At 41.7% G+C, this 19451-nt stretch overlaps 1 protein-coding gene across 1 annotated transcript in view; it reads left to right on the top strand.

Annotated features, from left to right (window-relative positions):
• The window catches only part of LOC117421141 (mineralocorticoid receptor-like), a 126676-nt gene extending 112058 nt beyond the window's left edge, over nucleotides 1-14618 (top strand). The window contains exon 9 of the mRNA XM_034035126.3: nucleotides 2775-14618. Coding sequence (XP_033891017.3) covers nucleotides 2775-2930 — 156 coding nt within the window. The 3' untranslated portion in view covers nucleotides 2931-14618. The remainder of the gene's footprint in view (nucleotides 1-2774) is intronic.
• Nucleotides 14619-19451: the final 4833 nt, after the last annotated feature.

Below are 19451 nucleotides of genomic sequence, written 5' to 3'. Positions count from 1 at the left end.
TGATAATGCGTATGCGTGACTGGCTTTTTTGTTGGGTAATCACATGTGTTGTTGATATATAACCAGATAACAGAAATTATATTCATTTTGTAAGTCACAAATGACACCGACAGAGCCTGTAAAAAGCATGCTTTACAGTGTCTTTCGTGTACATTAGGCTACAGATCATTATTTCTAAATGCCAAGTTCCAAGCAATAGCAGCCTGTGTGTAACTCGTATGTTCAAGTATGTTCAATGACGCGGCTCTACCAATAGATGTCACTATGGAGCACGAAGCGCTTCAGGTGATTCGACTCAGTGAATCTTTTATGAAGCAAATGGTTCAGAGGGTTCAGTGGTTTAAGAGGCTTTACTTTTCCCGCCACTAGTGCTCTGGTCAGTAAAGTTGGAAACATTGCTGTATCAATTTGCATAAACTATAACCATAATGGTAAACCTTTGCAGTATGATAGGTATTATTCATTTAAGACACTGTATAGTAAATAAAATTAAACAAAATCTTTGTGGGTGATCATGGGTTTTATATAATATAATAAAATATATTGGCCTCATTCTAACCAAGTGTGACAGGATGGTGCAAGGGATGAGGCCCAGAAACAGACTGCAGTTCAAACAAAAAACTTTTACTAAATAAAAACACAAAATAAACAGGCATGAGGGCCAAACAAAAAGGTTTTTAAAACACAAACAATAAACACAAAGTAAAACTTACAAAAATAAGGCTTCCAGGCTGAGCTTTGCCTTCACTGGATTCCAAAATTAACAAAAACAGCTTACAAAGAAAAACCCACCCTTGCTTCCTCAGCTACCTCTTCTTACTGAGGAGCTGAGGCCTCCTTTTATGTCAGGTGGCTGGGTGCTAATTGATTGCTAATGATTCCCACCTGACACAATAAACCTGGGCAGGGTGGAGAATTTAACCCCATCCTGCCAATATTTACAAGGGCAGAGCCCTGCTCTGCCACACCAAGGTATATGTATCTGCCCTCTTCTCCTGCACTTGCATTTCAGAATTAAATCTAGGATAACTCGGAGACGCCTGTTATAACCAGTAACACTGACTGAGGCTAAAATAGTGCCTTGAGGTTAATGTTTGGCTAACATACAGAGTGCTTCACAGCTGGTAGAAGTTTTTTAACATAAGTAATGTTTTGAACAAGTAAGGCTGTTTGGTCAATCAAGGCTGTTCCTTGCTTCAAAGACAGCCCAGAGCAAATCTAGTTTGTTGAATCATTACAGTACTTAAAAGTTGAGCCATTGTTGTTACTGTCTGATCTTGTAGTTTAAAAATTAAAAAAATGCTATTGATGGTATTGAAGGCAGTGGAGCCTTCAGGCACTGTAGTTTGATGAGAAAAGTCTAGTGTTTTTTTTTTTTTTTTTAAAGGTGTGTTTGAACAATTATTGCTCAATTGGTTGTTAAACCTTCAAAACAAACCCTGTTCTCCATTTTGAATTAAAAATATATTACATGCGCACTTGTAATAAAAAGAAGGCTGTACTGTAGGAATGCCTCAATATTTTTATAACAGTTTAACAGTTTAGGTGAAACTCATGATTATAAAATACAAGCCATTTTCCATACACGTCTTTAACATGCCTGCATTGTTGCATATGTTTATTTAGGATTTCAGGCTGTTAGGTCACACGGTGAACAGATGCATAGAAAGAATGGAAAAGTGGTAGAAAAGTCTGTTATATAAACAGATGCTTCCAAGGACAAGGCTTACCACACTCACATTTACACACACACACACACTGCTGCCAAGTGGTATTAATGACTGGAAATACTGCCTGCCCTACCCAGCAACTTTGGGCCTTTACAGCTGATCTCCATGGAAGCATCTACTGTTATCTACAGTGTTGCATTAACAACCATTAAGTAATTTACATTGTTGAAAAACATTCATACTGTATACCAGGGGTGGGCAGTTCTGGTCCTGGAGGGCCAGTGTCCCTCCTGGCTTTTGTTCCAACTTTGCCCTATATTACTTAATTGGACCAATTATTACCAATTATTGGTCTAATTAAGTAAATTTAGAGCACAGTTGGAACAAAAGCCAGGAGGGACACCGGCCCTCCAGGACTGAAATTGCCCACCCCTGCTGTATACTACTGAGCCCCTTGTCCAGACACCAATGCATTACCAAAGTGAAGTCCCCACCATTTGTGTTACAAAGTTGTGTGGCTTATTCCGTAATGTAGTTATACTGTACGTACTGTATGCACATACATGCACAAATAATTATCTGCTGATACAGGAACTCAAGGCTGGGATTTGTTCCACATGCCATAAACAGTGGCAAATGGTTAAATACTGATTTATAAATAACCCGGCAGAAAAAAATTAAAAATTGTATACGCTGGTGCTCGCTATCCTTTCAATGTGCCTCATTGAGTTCAGATTATTTCAGGCTCAGGAAATATTTGTTAGTGGTACTGTATATCGAATTTAGGACCATATTGGTGCATATCTTTAAGTAAAATGTAGAAATACTATTTATAAGGAATAAAAAAAAACAAAAAAAACATGCATATTAATATTCTGAATCTGATGGGCAACAGCAATATCCCTAAGTTTTGATAATAATATATCATTTGCACAGAACATTTTTAGCCAAAGTAAAAACAAATATATGTCTTCTACTATTTATGCTCCAAAATCTAGCCACTGTCTTTTGTTGATTTTCTTTTACTGTAAGTTTTTGAGTTCATAGTGTGGATTGTGTGTACAATAACAAATGACTCCCAATATCCGTGTCTTTCCCTTGCAGCTGGTGGGCAGTCTGCTGGATTTCTGCTTCTACACGTTCAGAGAGTCCCAGGCCCTGAAAGTGGAGTTCCCCGACATGCTGGTGGAAATAATCAGCGACCAGATACCAAAGGTGGAAGCTGGCATGACCCGGACACTGTACTTTCACAAGAAGTGACTGAAAAACAGAGCATCTTCAAGAAGGACTTTGCCTTAAAGTGTCCTATTTTATTCCACACCCACAAGCTCTTCAGCTCCGGAGCTTGTCTGGAGGGAATGTCCAAGGAGAAGGAGGGTTTAATTCTTGCACTGAATTTTTTTTTATTATTATTATTTTTTTTAGATTATACCCCCAAAGACTATGACATGGATAAAAAGCCATATATAGTTGTTGTCGACACCCCCAACTTAAACCCTGGTAAAGCTTAATTAGCTACTGAGGCGTTCGTGTTTTTTTTTTTGTTTATTTTTTATTAAAGTTTACAGTGTGGAGCAAACCAGGAGGTTGACTGCATTGTACAAATTTACACAACTCCAAAACCAGATTTCTGTTTTTGTTTTGAAAGTGAATGCGTTCAAGGCACCTGAAAAGGTCTGAGCAACAATTGAGCAGGTTTGTCCATTTTGGTGAACTTTCCAAAGGGCTAAAATTACTGGATTTTTTTATTTTTTATTATTATGATTTAAATACAAAAATAGAAAATAGAAATTGTTATTTCAGTTAATTCCCAATAGGGCAGTAATGCACACATTTACACACACACTATATCTCAGAATAGAAAAGATTGCATTTAAATGTACAACACACTAAAATACACTATATCTAGCTGAAATTGCCATTTTACCCTTTTTATGTTATATAATAACATGAATTTGTTATTGTACATTTTTTTCAATATTATCATAATGAGAGCTATATTGCAATGGCTCAAGAAAGATATTTAAATATTTTTTGAAAATAATAAACACATGGTAGAGTGATTGGCAGGAGGGGGAATTGAAACCTGAGCCCACTTGCTGTATCATTTGCCATTTTACTTTTTGCTGGGATTTTTTTTCCAGTTTATTGAATCAAACATATGTGTGTGGGTTTATTACACTGGTATATAAGCTAAATAATACATTGCTTTACATATTAGGAATTTATTAACAATGCTACTTAATTTTAAAATATTATATTTAGTCTGATAAATCACCAAAGTAAAACCAGCTTTTCATGGATAATAAATTAATCACTAATACTTTATTTCAAGGTTCTAGTAATAAAACATTTGTAAATCTATCAATATGCATTTTATAAAATGATGTAAACACATTTTCTAAACAGGTGCTTATTTTGTTACAACAAAGCAGACATGGAACACGTGTATGGCGAGTTTTATCAGAAAAAGAAACTTGTTATAACACACAGTGTTGATAATGGTGTTAATGACAAACTTAACACATTAATACTGGAACCTGTAAATAAAGTTGTACAATAAAAGGGTGATTATTTTGGCAATTTGTGTTTTTATCTGCAAAGAGCTGCCAAATGTTCAAAAAATCAATTGTTTAAAACACTTTAAAACAGTTTAATATTGTAAAATAAATACTGACAACCCCCCCACCCCCCCTACCCCCCTTTTGGACCATTTGATTTCTTACCAACCTCTGAAATCAAGTAGCCAGAACTTTTGAGAATAGAGCAGGAGCACAGACATTTTGGCAATTAGGGCAAATTGAAGTTGATCCACTTCATCTTCAGGGCATTTTTCTTTTTAAATCTAGTATTATGTACTTCCTATTGTCTACCTTAAGAATGGTACATGTGGTTATGGGGCATTAGTATTAATTTATTGTATAAACGTGTAAGGCAGATGGTGTGGAATTAAGGAGTTTTTTCACCTATGATGCTGTAGTTGCTGTTTAACGTGACCCAACAATGAGGGGCTTCAGGATTGGTTCATATTTTAACCCACATTATGGGGGAATTATGTTACAGCAAACGACAGAGTCTAAAAAACAAACTAATTAATTTTGCAAGCTTTTACAGATTATTTTTGCAATCTTTTGCTGCTCTGTATATTGCTGTGTTTTTTTGAATGACCTGAAAAAAGCTGTTAAGGATTTTTTTTTTAATAAATGAGAAAAAAAAAAACTTTAATGGTTAATAGGAAGAATGGTAGAGTATTTTTGAAAGAATTCTATTTTGCTGGATAAATACTATTTAAGTAATTTGTCTAAAAAAGTTTTTTTTTTTTTGTAAAGTGAAATGTTTATGCATGCTTATTGAAGAGATGTTTACGTGTATTTACGAAAGGGAAAGTTGTGCCTTTTTATCTTATCTAACCATTTTACATTGTCTGTTGTAAATAACCGCAGTGTTATTGGTTACTATCAAGCGTTTGTACTTTGTCTGTTGTTTGACAATATTTGTAGTAGGGTTGGGACAATATTGAAAATCTCTGAAATGATAATTGCGGGATAAACAAAATTCGATAATTGCAATTATCTTGGTGTTTGCTCATTTAGATTCCACTGGTTATACAAATATAAAATACCGAGGACAGGTTACCTGGGATAATTAAGTGTCTGGTTTAAAAAAAAAAAAAAAAAAACAGAAACGCATGCACATTGATACTGCTCAGTTTATTTTAAATGTATTTCCCTTTTTGCTAAAATACAATTTCTGTGTTGTGTTCTTTGTACACATTACATCAAATAGTATACAAATAGTAAAATCAAATGAATGTGCAGAGCATCGTTTTACTTTAGCCTATAGGCTACTGTAAATAAGAACAGTAACACACAAAATAAATCCTGCCTTCTCTAGACTGTACACATTACTGTAGAATTCAGAAATAATAAAAGATTATTTTAAGTTGAAATTAAAGGAATTTAACACACTTTCTTTTTACCCTACTTAATAGTACACGAAACAACAAAATAGTTCATGTTGATGCATTAACAAGCTATGATACCATACAGTACCTTTACATAGAATAGTATACAGTGTATGAGTGGCTGTAAGAAAAACACATAGCCTACCTGCTATTTTCTAAAATGGTCCACAATTGTTTTCTGTTGGTATGATATAAGCCCCTGTCACACTGGCAGTCCTACCTGGGTCCCGACCCAGGTTCTGGCTACCCGGGTCCCAATCCCATGTAGTGTGAAACCACATACCTGGGTCGTACCTGAGTCCCAGCGACCCTCCTCAGGATATGGGCCAACACATTTTGACCCGGGTTGAGTGAGACAAAATGCACGACGGCCGTTCGTGAGCCGACAAAATAACAAACAGCCACGTCTGTGTGAGGGTTTCACTTCCGCAAGGAACGTTTCTGTTTATTCTGTTTAGCCATTTTTTTTGTTTCTTGAGACACAGTATGATCCAGATTGCAGCAGGGATGAAGAAACATTTGCTCTAACCAACATTTGGGATGACGGTTCAATCCAGAGAAGCTTGGATGGAAGCGTCCGTAACAAGCTGCTTCCGGGGCATTGATACACACATTGTGTACTTGCGTCTGTCACCCAGGTCAATCGCTTTATCAAAAGCAGTGTGAAATTGTATAGCTGACCCACATGACACAGAGACCTGACACAGGTAGGTTCCGACCCAGGTAGAGCATGCCAGTGTGAAAGGGGCTTTAGTGTAGCATATTTTGCACATAGGGTACCTCCATTTCCTCCAAGAATACCAAAATAGATACTGAACTTGTAGCATTTTTCTTTTTTATTGAGCTGTTTTGAAAGAGAGTGCCCACTGCTGCTTTTACTCCCCGCCTTTTCTCAACGAAATCTCACAAAAGCCTCACAACCGCTGGGTCATCGTTAGGGAGGAAGTGGCGGCTGCTCAAACACTACAAGACGTTCTAATTAAATATTACTAGAACAGATGGAATACTTGGAATTACTTGTGGAATAATTAAACAAAAATAGCATACAAAATACAGCTGTCATTAAAAATCGTCACAATGAATACAATATCCTACATTTCCGATAACTCAGTAATTCTTTTTATAATGCAATTTTTTATGTGACTTCTGTTTGATATGCTATTACTGAGTTATCGTAAATCGTCCCAACCCTAATTTGTAGTATATGTGGCTCCCACCATAGAAAATCTGCTTTTTCTGGTATATTAGGATGTTAGGAATTGTTGCTACCTGGCCCAAGAGATGCTAACAGGACACAGTTTAGAGAAAAAGGGGAATGTAAGAGGGGATGGTAAACTACCTGAATGTGAGACTAATTCAAGCCTTTGCGTTAAGAGTTAATTTAAAGATTTTTTTTTGTATTATTATTATTATTATTATTATTATTATTATTATTATTAATGTTGTTGATTTTAATATTATTATGATTATGATTATTATTATGTAGAATTTTGTTTTAGCCAGTGTTAACTTGGCAAGAAATTCAAAGTAGCTGAATTATAGTGTACGGAAGGATATGTTTTATGATACATTTCAAAACACAGGTACATGAACTACATGTATTTACACAGTTGTTTCTAATATTTACTGCATGCATTTATCACACTGGTGTGTGATTGTGAGAATGGAACTCCATACATGCATTTAAGTTATTCTCCCAATCATATATTTGTGTTGTAAAATCATGTACTGTGTTAAATAATGTAACAAAGGTGTAAGCACAGTGTAGCTGCAGCAGTGTAGTTGAAGTAGCTATATTCTGAAGTGTATCCGGATACATTTTCTTCTCTAGCCTTCTTTTTTTTTTAACTTGTGTGAAATCATTCTGAAATCAGACTAAATGATCATGGTTTGTGTTATTAGTTACAAGAACACTAGACGCAAGCAGATTTATAAAGGGTTTGCGTTCTAATTCTAATAGAACATAACATTCGCTAGCTTAACATACATATCCTTGTATGTTAAGTAAACATCAATTTGGTTCATCATTTATACTGTACAAAAACATACAATGTATTACTGTCCAAAGGTTCACATAACAATTTCCCTTTCAAGTACGAAATGTATTGGGTTAACCTATTACGTCCGATTCAACAGAACACCTCAACCAAAGCTGCGTCTTACGTCCCGCTGTGTCAGCGCACCTGTCTCCACCCCTGCAGGAGATAAAACTGCGTGCAGGACAGCGCTCAGCACCATTTTCTATTTCAGCCTTTTCAGCTTACACAGAGAGTGATCCAGCATTCGAGAGAGTGAAAATGCGCTATCTTTGACCAGAAGCAGTCTGATAAGTCTATCTTATTTTATTTCTGCTTGTTTTTTACCCTTAGGATAAACTGCTGAGGCAAAAAATTGTTTAAATAATTGTGTTTTTTACCGTGAGTCTGTTTTCGCGGCCCTCTGGCCAGCGGCAGCAGCGGGCTTGCCTGCTCCTGCACCTGCAGATCGGTACACAGTATTATTAATATTACCGCACCGTTCCGTACCGTACTGTGCATACTGTACCGTGTTCCCGCACCATGCATCATAGTGTACTGTACCATACCGTACTGTACTGTGCTCCGTACACCATACCATGCCATGCATACCGTACGGTGCTCCTGCATCATGTTGCGCTGTGCACCATACTACACCATGCTGCAACAATGCCTGGGTTCCATTCTTGCTCGACCTGCAAGAAGCCTATCCCTTCAGAGGATAAGCACGACCAATGTGTATGGTGTCTTGGTGCTGAGCATGCTCTTCTGCAGTGCTCCTCTCAGAGATATATGTCACTGCCAGCAGATCATGCTCCAGTCGAAAAACGACAGCAGAGGGGCAAAAGGCATTGACCTCATCCTCCCTCTGAGTTGTAGGAAGGTTAGCTGCCACCATTCCCTAAGCGACCCAGCCATGTGATCCATCTGGAAGGATTCTCATGTGGGAAGCTGCGGTGTGGCCAGCGCAACCCGCCCCTGCTTCGCCTGTGGTGCAAGCAGCTGTTGCTGCGCGAGAGTGCGTGCAAGATGACTCCATGTCCCTCACTTTCTCGGGAACTCCTGAGGAGCTAGAGGAATCTCAACTGGAGGAGCTGGAGGAGGATGAGCCACTAGTGCCTCACCCCTTCTCCGCAGAGCTCACAGCTTTATTGAAGAGCCACCACAGCACTGGAAGTGCCGTGGCCTGAGGAGTCCAAGCTGGTGCTCCATTTTTGATATTATTATTATTATTATTATTATTATTTGTTTATTTAGCAGATGCCTTTATCCAAAGCGACTTACAGAGACTAGGGTGTGTGAACTATGCATCAGCTGCAGAGTCACTTACAACTATGTCTCACCCGAAAGACGGAGCACAAGGAGGTTAAGTGACTTGCTCAGGGTCACACAATGAGTCAGTGGCTGAGGTGGGATTTGAACCGGGGACCTCCTGGGTACAAGCCCTTTTCTTTAACCACTGGACCACACAACCTCCTAGGCCCTCAGTTCCATCTAAAAGGACCTTGATGCCCCCTGTGCACCCAGACTTTCAGTATGAGGTCCAATCAACTTGGGGACACCCCGCGACAGCCCCAGTCGTCCCCAGGGTTACTGACCTGTTATATCGGGTCCACGACACGGAGGTGTTGAGACTTGGCCACTTTCTTCCTGTCGCAGCATCCATTGCCTCCCTTGTACAAGGCACACATCCGGCAGTCCTTTCCAAAGATGTGTCATGCCATAACAAACTGTGCAAGGTCACGAAGCTCTAGCTACACGGCTGGGTAACTACATGAGCATCCTGGTGGCTTACCAGTCGATGCATGTACAGAGCTTGTCAGTGAATAACATGCCCCCCCAGCGGACGCTAGAGGAGCTGAACCTGGTCACTAACCATCTGCTGCAACTGTCCAAATACAATGGACAGTCTCTTTGCCAAGGCCTCGCAGCACTGATAGCTGCTCAACGGCAGCTTTGGCTCTCCCAGGCACGAGTGCCTGATGGGGACAAGGCCTCCCTTTTGGATGTCCCAGTCACACCAGGCAATATGTTCAGTCCAGCGGTGGACGAACTTTTGCTGAACTCCCAGAAGGCGCGCAAATCCACCAAAGAGCTGGTTTGCTTGCTGCCTTTGAAAGGCTTCTCAAGCCAAGAAGCAAATGGCACCTTGGTGTCCTAGGGCTCAGCAGCCCCAGACTCAGAGGCCAACAGTGCCTGCAGGTTGGGGGCCTCCCCACCATAGGGGCGGCCAGACACAGAGGGGGCACCGCCCCAATACCGCCTTATGCACAAAAAGCAACCATGAAACCACCAGCGGCCTTGCAGCAGCCCCAGGGGTTTGCAGCCACAGGTCCAGGGCCCTTATTCAAGGAGCCAACTGGATTACTGCTGATCAAGCACCACAGACATCTGGGTGCTCACCACAGTACAGCTCGGCTACTCGCTTTACTTCAAACGGGGCCCTCTCCCCTTTTTGGGAGTGGTTACGACTTCTGTCTCCAACCCTCAAGATGCCCTGGTAGTGTTCCAAGAGGTGAAGACCCTGTTACAAAGAAGGGCTATTCAGGTAATAGACCCCCTCTGATTTGGAGTCAGGGTTTTACTCCAGGTACTTCCTAGTGCTGAAAAGAGATGGCAGCCTACGGCCCATTCTCGACCTCAGAGCTCAATCTGTTCTTGAGGCGCAGGAAGTTCAAGATAATGACAATGAAACAGCTCTTGCGGTCTTGTCAGAATGGGTGGCTGGATCACTATGGTGGACTTGAAAGACACCTACTTCCATGTCCCGATAAGACCGGGCCACAGGAAATATCTGCGTTTCTCCTTTCAAGGGACTGCTTAGGAGTTCCATGTTCTGCCACTTTGCCTTTTTCTAGCCCCTCACACCTTTTCAAAGTGCATGGAGGCTATCCTGTTCCCTCTGAGGCTACAAGGCATCAGTGCTCAACTACCTAGACTACCTGGAGTCTCCAGCGCAGGTAGTAGCGCACACGGAACTGGTGACCGCTCACCTTGACAGGCTTGGCCTGATGGTGAACTTGCCAAAAAGCCAGCAGGTACAACCCCAGACTACCATCTACCAAGGAACCTGCTTGAACTCAAGCAGCATGATCGCCAGTCTGTCGAGGACAGAATCCAGAGGATCCACATGTGACTGAGGCTGTTTCAGCCCGGCGTGTCATGGGAGGTCGTCACCGGGTATCACAGGGTGAATCATCCCCTCTTGCAACCACAACCGTGGTGGCTTACATCAACCACCAGGGCAGCCTATGCTCGCCCCGCCTCCATCAGGTAGCCCACAAAATCTTATTATAGGCTCACGAGCACCTGCTCTCCCTGAGAGCGATACATTTGCCAGGAGCAGAAAAATACGCTGCAGACCTCCTATAAAGGGGCTTCCCGTGCGACTCAGAGTGGAGACGCCACCCCGAGGTGATAAGCCTTATTTGGGGCAGGTTCGGGAGAGCAGAGGTCGACCTCATGGCCTCCCTGGAATCCGCTCATTGTTCCCTCTGGTACTCCATTCTGGGGAACGGGTCCGCTGGGAGGCGACGCCCTTGCACACAAGTGGCCGAGGACTCTCCTTTATGCCTTTCCACCGGTAGTATTGCTTCAAATGTGCCTGGAAAAAATCAGGCAGAAATGAGCCATGGTGCTTTAGTGGCCCCATACTGGCCCAGGAGAATGTGGTTCTCCACGCTTGTGCAGCTATTGCGCCACCAGCCTTGGTAATTGTCCACACGCCCCGACCTGCTAAGCCAGGTGCAGGAGACGTTGGGCACCCCAACCCACCGAGCCTACAGCTCTGGGTCTGGCCCCTGAACGGCTCCGGTTCAGCCAGTTAGGCTTTTCGGAGAGAGTCAAATAGAGTCAGAATGCAAGAGCTGCTTCAACATGCTCTCAGTATGGATACATGTGGGGTGTGTTCCAAAGTTGGTGTTTGGCACATCAGGTTGATCCCATGACTTGCCCTATGTCAGTTATTCTGCATTTTTTGCAGGACCTTTTTGATGAGGGTAAGACCCCCTCGACTCTGAAGGTTTACTTGGCAGCCATCTCGGCTTGCCATGTTAAAATTGACTCAGTGTCCCCGGGGGTTCACTTTCTGGCTGGCCAGTTTCTGAAAGGGGCACGGAGGCTTCAGCCTCCTTTGAAGTTCCTCAGTGGCGGTTAAATGTCATGCTGCGTGCACTCACGCAGCGTTTTTACTTGCCATCACCTCCACTAGACACGTGAGTGAGATACAAGCATTTTCAGTGGTAAAAGCTTGTTTGTTTTCTACGGAGTCTAGGACTAAGGTCATACTCCATATGAATCCGGCCTGTGTGCCCAAATGCCTATCAGTCAGTGGAATTGGAGGCTTTTCATTCTCCACCATTCCAGTCGGCTCCATACGTTTTGTCCGGTTAGGGCATTAGGGCGTTGACAGGACAAAAAGTTGGCGCCAATCCGAGCAGCTGTTTATATGCTTTGGAGCTAAGAACCAAGGTCAAGCCCTGTCAAAACAGAGGCTGTCCAATTGGATAGTGGAGACAGTCCCCCCAAGAGAAGGTCACAGGTCATTCCACCACGGGTCTTGCTACCTTTTGGGTGTTCTTTCAGGGTGCATCGGTCTCTGACATTTGCGATGCAGCGGTGTGGCCACTCCTCACAACCTTCAGAAGGTTTTACAGGCTTAATGACCTGGATCCTTAGAACCCTGTCTTTGGAACCAGAGTGCTGAAAGCGGCATCTCAGCCGGACTCAGAAGCACATGCATGAGGCAATTATGCGTTCTGTGGCGGTTACCGTGCTTTATAATTATGGCAAGCCATTGGTCTCGCCCATTTGGCTGTTCTGTGAGTCATGTCCTTGCGACGGCTGGGGTATACTTACCCATTGTGTAATGGAATACATTGCGTACTTGAAAGGGAAAGTTATTATCACAACCCTGGTTCCCTGAAATAGAAATGTATCCATTACAATTCTTTGGTTGCTGCGTACATTCTATGCAGTAGGCTGAAGAAAATGTATGGTGCTGAGCACCGTCCTGCACGCAGTTTTGTCTCCTGTGGGGGCGGAGACAGATGTGCTGACGTCACAGGTGGAAGACGCAGCTTTGGTAGAGGTGTTCAGTTGAATCGGGAGTAATAGGTTAACCCATTGTGTAATGGATACATTTTTATTTCAAGGAACTGTGTTATTGACGGGGGAAAATCACAGTATACAGGACTTGCTCTAAATCAACAATATAGCTTGTGTTTCTTCCAATAGTGAATCAGCCCAAATCTTTTTTTGTTACACAGTACCTTTTAATTAGAATGTAGACATTTTTATTAAACTGCATTTGTTGGTCTGTTCACTTGCTTTTTCATTTAGTTGTTCAGTAATCATTACAACTTGAAGAGACTAACAGGGATGCCACTTTTTTTTAATTTATACATCTAAATGGGATTTTGCCTTGTTCTGAGATTTGTCTGAAGGGGCAGGTCACACAGTAAGTCAGTGGTTGAGTTTAAAAAACAGAATCTCTTTCTGTCTCAAAACCACAAATCTGTGCATCGGCCACTCTATACTCTGCCCTGTCTATACTGAAATTGTTCAACAATAATCAATGTAATCCAATAGAAACCAAAAAAGGAGATACACAGAAGGTCAATAGAAGAAGTCAAGTGAAAATGCCTGGGTTTGTTTTGACTGTTACAAGTTTAAGGTGCACACTTACAGTGAGCCCTTCTGCAGCCTCCAAGCCTGTACGTTCAGCCATGTAGCTATAGAGAACAGTTTAGTCCAGATTATAGTTTATATACCTTTTTTTAAATAAATAACGGCAGGGCTTTTACATTAGTATTGGCTGGTAAGTGCACACTAACTGTGTGTTTCATATGCAAATAAATAAATAAATAAATAAATAAACAAACAAACAAACAACTAAAAACATGCTTTCATTGTCATCCGTGTGCTGCAGTCCGCCCTGGCTTTTTTCCCCAAAACGTGCATCTGTGGTGATCTTTTTAATTCACAAGACATATAAAGCAGATCAGCCTGGCTCAATGCCTTTCATAGAGATATCATGTGATAATAAAGGCTGTTCACTTGGTGGAATCTGGTTTTAATTTTACAAATGATAAAAAAGAAAAAAAAATGGAAAGTTTATATAAAGAACAACTTTCCAAAAAGTGAGAATCAACAGCACATGCTGTTTCTGCTCAGAAATAAAGTTTCACATGTATGCAGTTAAGATGTGCCCCATTTCAGCTTGTATTCCTCTGCTAGATTCTTCACTTTCTGGGAGCTAATATTAATCTCTTTTTTAATTTGTCAACAATTGGATAGAGCACTGAAAGTACACAGCGCTAACAAAAAAAATTCCAGTAAATCTTACCTAATATGAAAAGAATTACTATCATTCCGTAGGTCTGCCATTTCAAATATGCAATGTGTAATATTATTATTATTATTTGTTTATTTAGCAGCCACCTTTATCCAAGGCGACTTACAGAGATTAGGGTGTGTGAACTATGCATCAGCTGCAGAGTCACTTACAATTACATTTCACCCGAAAGACGGAGCACAAGGAGGTTAAGTGACATGCTCAGGGTCACACAATGAGTCAGTGGCTGAGGTGGGATTTGAACCGGGGACCTCCTGGTTACAAGCCCTTTTCTTTAACCACTGGACCACACAGCCTCAATATTGTAATGTGTTTGTATTTTATGTGAGACCTACAAAAGGATGGTAATACATATAATGTAATATTTACTGGAATTATTGTTAGCTCAATGTACTTTAAGCCATATTGCCAACATGACACAGTCTTTCACGTGTATCTGTCCTGTTACAGTATGTTCTTTGTTTTTACAATGCGTTGTACAATATGTGTTAGGTATTATCCATAATACATTAGTTCTTTCATTAAAATGCAGATTAAATAATTAGGTTACTTCTGTCTTTATGCAGATATGTTTATAACTGTGTTAGGGATTCAAATAAATCCTTTAACCAATACCTGTGTCTTATGATTTTTTGACAATGTAATTGTGCTGCTTGTAGGTAGACTAACAATACGTTGAATTTAGGAGAATGTGGGGATGAAAAGTTCACATGTGGATCCATATTACATAGTTCCCTTTAAAATCTAAATAGGTAATTAGGTGGATGAATCACGGAAAAGCTAATGTTAGTATTCTAAAGTTCCCTTTAATAAAACATAAAAAGAATCAGACAATTGGAAAACTTACTGGGTCGATTGCAGTGTACCAAAGTTAGTCCACTTGATGCGTCTAACTAGCAGAATAAGCGGGTTTAGTCCACTTGCTTAGACTAAAGTTAGTACCCTTGTTAATCCCGATTGCAGCGTACCAGAAGATAAACACCACAGGTAGATCATCTGCTAATAGACTAAACAAGATCCTGATTGCAGCGTACCAAATCAGATGCGAGATGATCCAGTTCAGGAGGACTAAGTTAGTACTATGAAGTATAAGACTAAGTTAGTACGCTTGCTTGTCCTACATTTGTACAGCACATTTTAACATGAAGACAGCGCCATTACTCTCTGAAATGATGTCTAAAAACTAGTGAAGTGAAAAGTGAATCCTTTGAAGCATTTGGTTCAGTAAGGTTCACTCGCAGAGTCACAGAACTATCCTTAATAAAAATTACAATTGCACTATGTAATGAAATAATGTACCTTAATATATTGTTGATACACTATATTAAGCAATTATTCATTTTCTTAGGTAGACAGCAAATGTATACGGTAGTTTAAATAAACTACTACAGCAATGAGGCACCCTTTTCCTTTTTTTCTGATTTATTATGGTTGAGGAACAAAGTGTTCTGATGAGATCTGTTTGGTTTTTTTCATTAAAATATTGTAAAAACTTTAATGAAGTGCTGCACAATAAGATACTTTGTATTTAAATAATAATAAAGCAGCACGTCTGATGTATTCAATTTAAACTGAAATGTCAGTGTAATATGTATTAAATATAAACAACACATTTACAACTTCACGTTCAGTGTCAAGCAGCACTAGGCTACCGGCAAGTTAAAATGCAAGCATGATCCGTGTGCGGAATGCGCATAAAAAGACATGTAGGAGGCTACAATTAAATTATGAATATAGGTGTACTTTTACTTAAATGTGTTTGCCCGAATCACGCCGAATGTAATAAAAACACTTATCATTAATATATTTATTATTTGCTTTTTTCATACCTTTTCATATTTCTGACTTTTTTCCAGTTCAATATCTTCAATGTAGTTTTTTTTAAATCAAATGTTAGTAATTACAATGTACACGTAGATGTCCGAATTTGTCTTTACACTTTAAATTGTGAATTTCCATCCTCATTTGTAATGGCTTATTATGGGTTAGTCCTCATTATCAGTCTAACTTGTTCAGCTTGTTCAGGTAGAGCTAAACCTATTTTGGAATGCGACTACCTCCAATTCGAGCATACATGGATGACATGACAACCATGACTACAACAGTAGCCTGCACTAATCGATTATTGGGCAAATTAACCAATAACATTGAATGGGCACGAATGCAATTCAAGCCCACTAAATCAAGGAGCATCTCTATAATTAAAGGCAAAGTAGTAGATAAAACATTCTTCATTAATGGTGAGGCAATACCAACAGTGTCTGAGAAGCCAGTGAAGAGTCTTGGGAGATGGTACGACGGGGATCTAAAGGACACAGTTCGTGTGGAAGAAGTTAGACAACAAGCAGTGGAAGGGTTGAAGAGCATAGACAGCTGCGCTCTACCAGGTAAACTAAAACTCTGGTGCTTTCAGTTTGGTCTACTGCCGAGGTTGCTGTGGCCACTGACTGTGTACGAGGTTTCTTTGACAACAGTAGAGAAGCTGGAAGCTTTAATCAGTTCATACATCAGGAAATGGTTGGGAGTTCCACACTGCCTCAGCAGAGTGGGACTTTATGGTAAAGGAATACTGCAGCTACCAGTCTCTGCTCTAACCGAGGAGTTTAAGTGCGCCAAGGTCAGACTGGAAATGACATTAGTAGAGTCACGCGATAAATGCGTAAGGGAGGCAGCACCTGTGTTGAAAACTGGAAGAAAGTGGGCGGCAAAGAAAGCTGTGGAAGATGCAAAGGCTGCCCTTCGAATTGGTGATATCATGGGGCAAGTTCAGTATGGAAGAGGGGGTCTTGGTTTCAGTTCAACTCCTCCTACATGGCACAAGGCGGCCCCAGCTCAAAGAAGGAAGCTGGTAGTCAACGAGGTGCAAAAGCAGGAGGAGAGGATGAGGTGTATAAAGGCCATTTCCCAGGCCAAACAGGGAGAATGGATGAGATGGGAGAGTGTGGAACAACGCAAGATTGGCTGGCAAGACCTATGGTCAATGGAACAGAGCAGGATCAGTTTCCTCATCAGGTCAACATATGATGTTCTCCCATCACCACAGAACCTAAACCTCTGGGTAGGAGAGGATCCCTCATGTCCTTTGTGTTCATCACCTGCAACATTAAGGCACATTTTGACAGGATGTAAGGTGGCTCTTAGCCAAGGACGGTTTACTTGGCGCCATGACCAGGTGCTGCGATGTTTGGCCTTAGCATTGGAAGACAAGCGTAACATGACCAATAAGTTGCCACCTGTTCCATCAAAACATTACACACAAAAGACAACATTCCTCCGCCCAGGAGAGCAACCACCAAGAAAAGGTGTTAAAACCAATCCTCGCCCAGGACAACTGGAAGCTGCTAGAGACTGGAATATGCTGGCAGATGTTGGTCAACGGCTTATTTTTCCACCTGAGATTGCCACCACTAACCTTCGACCAGATATTGTCTTGTGGTCTAGATCAGCACGCCTTGTTCACCTGGTAGAGTTAACAGTGCCATGGGAGGATGCTGTAGATGAGGCGTATGAGAGGAAGAAACTGCGGTATGCTCAACTAGCCACTGAAGCGGAACAGCGAGGATGGAGAGTTCGGGTTTACCCAGTGGAAGTGGGTTGTCGAGGATTTGTGGCACACTCTACAACCCGGTTTCTCAGAGACGTCGGATTCAGTGGCCAAGAGTTGCGTCGCACAGTGAAGAACTTATCTGAAGCAGCAGAGAGGAGCAGCAACTGGCTGTGGTTGAGACGGAAAGATTCTGGCTGGGGACAGGTAAGTAAGCTGGGCTGAGTTGAGTGGGGGACGGAGGGGGGTGATGCTGGGACGCCAGAATCACCGTCGAGCCCTCTTGAGGTGTCGTGGGCTAGTCGACGAAACACTGAGGATGGAAGGTGCCCACTTGAAAACCCCAGAGATGTACCCTACTTAGCTCAATCCAGACGGTTGTCATGCTGATGCGCTGGGGAGGCCGCACTTTGGTTGATCCCCGGAGCCAGCATCGCAGCCGTTGTGTGTGCTGATGCGCCAGGGAGGCAAAATAAGCTGATCCCTGGAGCCAGCATTACACTTCAGCCATTAACACCAGACAGAAGGATCTCTACATCATCATATGGAAGGAAACGTAAATGGATGGAGACGCATATGGATCACATTAGTTTACTGTAAAGCTACGTCTTAGTTGGTGCTTATCTTGGCGAGAGCCGAGTTCAAATCAGCATGAAGTTTTAACATCTACTCTCGTGTAATGGAAATCATGAAGATCTGGATACGTCCAGTGACTGCTGTGAATAGTGCAGCTGGCAACAAGGGAAAGACCTTGTGACAGCCTGGAGAGACAGCTGACAGGAGGAAAGAGACCCCATTGGGGCTGGTAAGGGTTAGCTACCCTTGTCGGCAGTATCCAGCTCTGTGTTTACAGGATGCTGGAGACACCCGCCCAAGGCTTCTAAGAAATTAAAGAGAAAAATACCCCTAGAGTCTGCGAGAGCGGGGGCGGAAGATGACTCAACGTTGGACAACACGGTTAACGACTTAGGAACGGAAACGGATATGAGTATGGAGAGTACTTCACAAAAGACTAGTTCAAGATCTGCAGTTAACAAAGACATGGAACTCCAGGTTTGTGTCTGCGGCTGGAGCAAGGCGACAACGGTCAGGGGTTTGAAGATTCATCAAGGGAGAATGAAATGCTTGAGGGAGAAGGGACAAGGGCCTCGCATTGATCAGTACTTCTTACGAAGTCAGTCAAGTCAGTCGAATGAAATCCAGCGACAGGAAGCAAACCACAGTTCGCAGGATATCAGCACCCCTGTCATAGATGTGAGGAGGACTTGCATGGACACAGTTAGTGATGAACCTAATGATCCTTGTGAACCCGGTCAGACAAACCAGCATAAGAGAGAAAAGAACCTCAACGGGCACAAGCCTGGAGTTAAATGGCCAAGAGCTTGTGAGAAAACTGCATGGGACACAGTAAACACAGATCTCTGCGTTGCATTGGAAAGATTAAGTGGAACAGTTGAAAAGAAGCTGGATAAATTTGGGGACATCATCTACGCATATGGAAGTGAGAGGTTTGGAGTTGAAAAAAGGAAGGAAAAAGTACAAACTATTCCTGGAAAGTCTAGACGGCAGCAGGAGATTGAACGCTTAGTTAGAGAAAGGAGACAGCTGAGGAACCAATGGAGAAGAGCAGAACAAAGTCAGAAGGAGGGACTCAATCTCTTACAAAGGGTCATAAAAGATAAGCTTGCAACATTGCGCAGAGCTGAGCGCCTACGGAAACGCTACAAAAAGAAGGAGCGTGCGAGAGCTAACTTTTATAAAGACCCATTCAAATTTGTAAAGAAGTTATTCACCAGTGAGAAGAATGGCACACTAAAAGCATCTAAGGTTGAGCTGGAGAGATATTTGGAGGAAACACATACAGATTCAAAAAGGCAGGAGCCTATGTCAATTCCGTCAGACA

Source organism: Acipenser ruthenus, chromosome 1 (genome assembly GCF_902713425.1).
Source record: "Acipenser ruthenus chromosome 1, fAciRut3.2 maternal haplotype, whole genome shotgun sequence".
Classification (NCBI taxonomy): domain Eukaryota; kingdom Metazoa; phylum Chordata; class Actinopteri; order Acipenseriformes; family Acipenseridae; genus Acipenser; species Acipenser ruthenus.
This window is presented reverse-complemented; position numbering and strand designations above follow the sequence as displayed.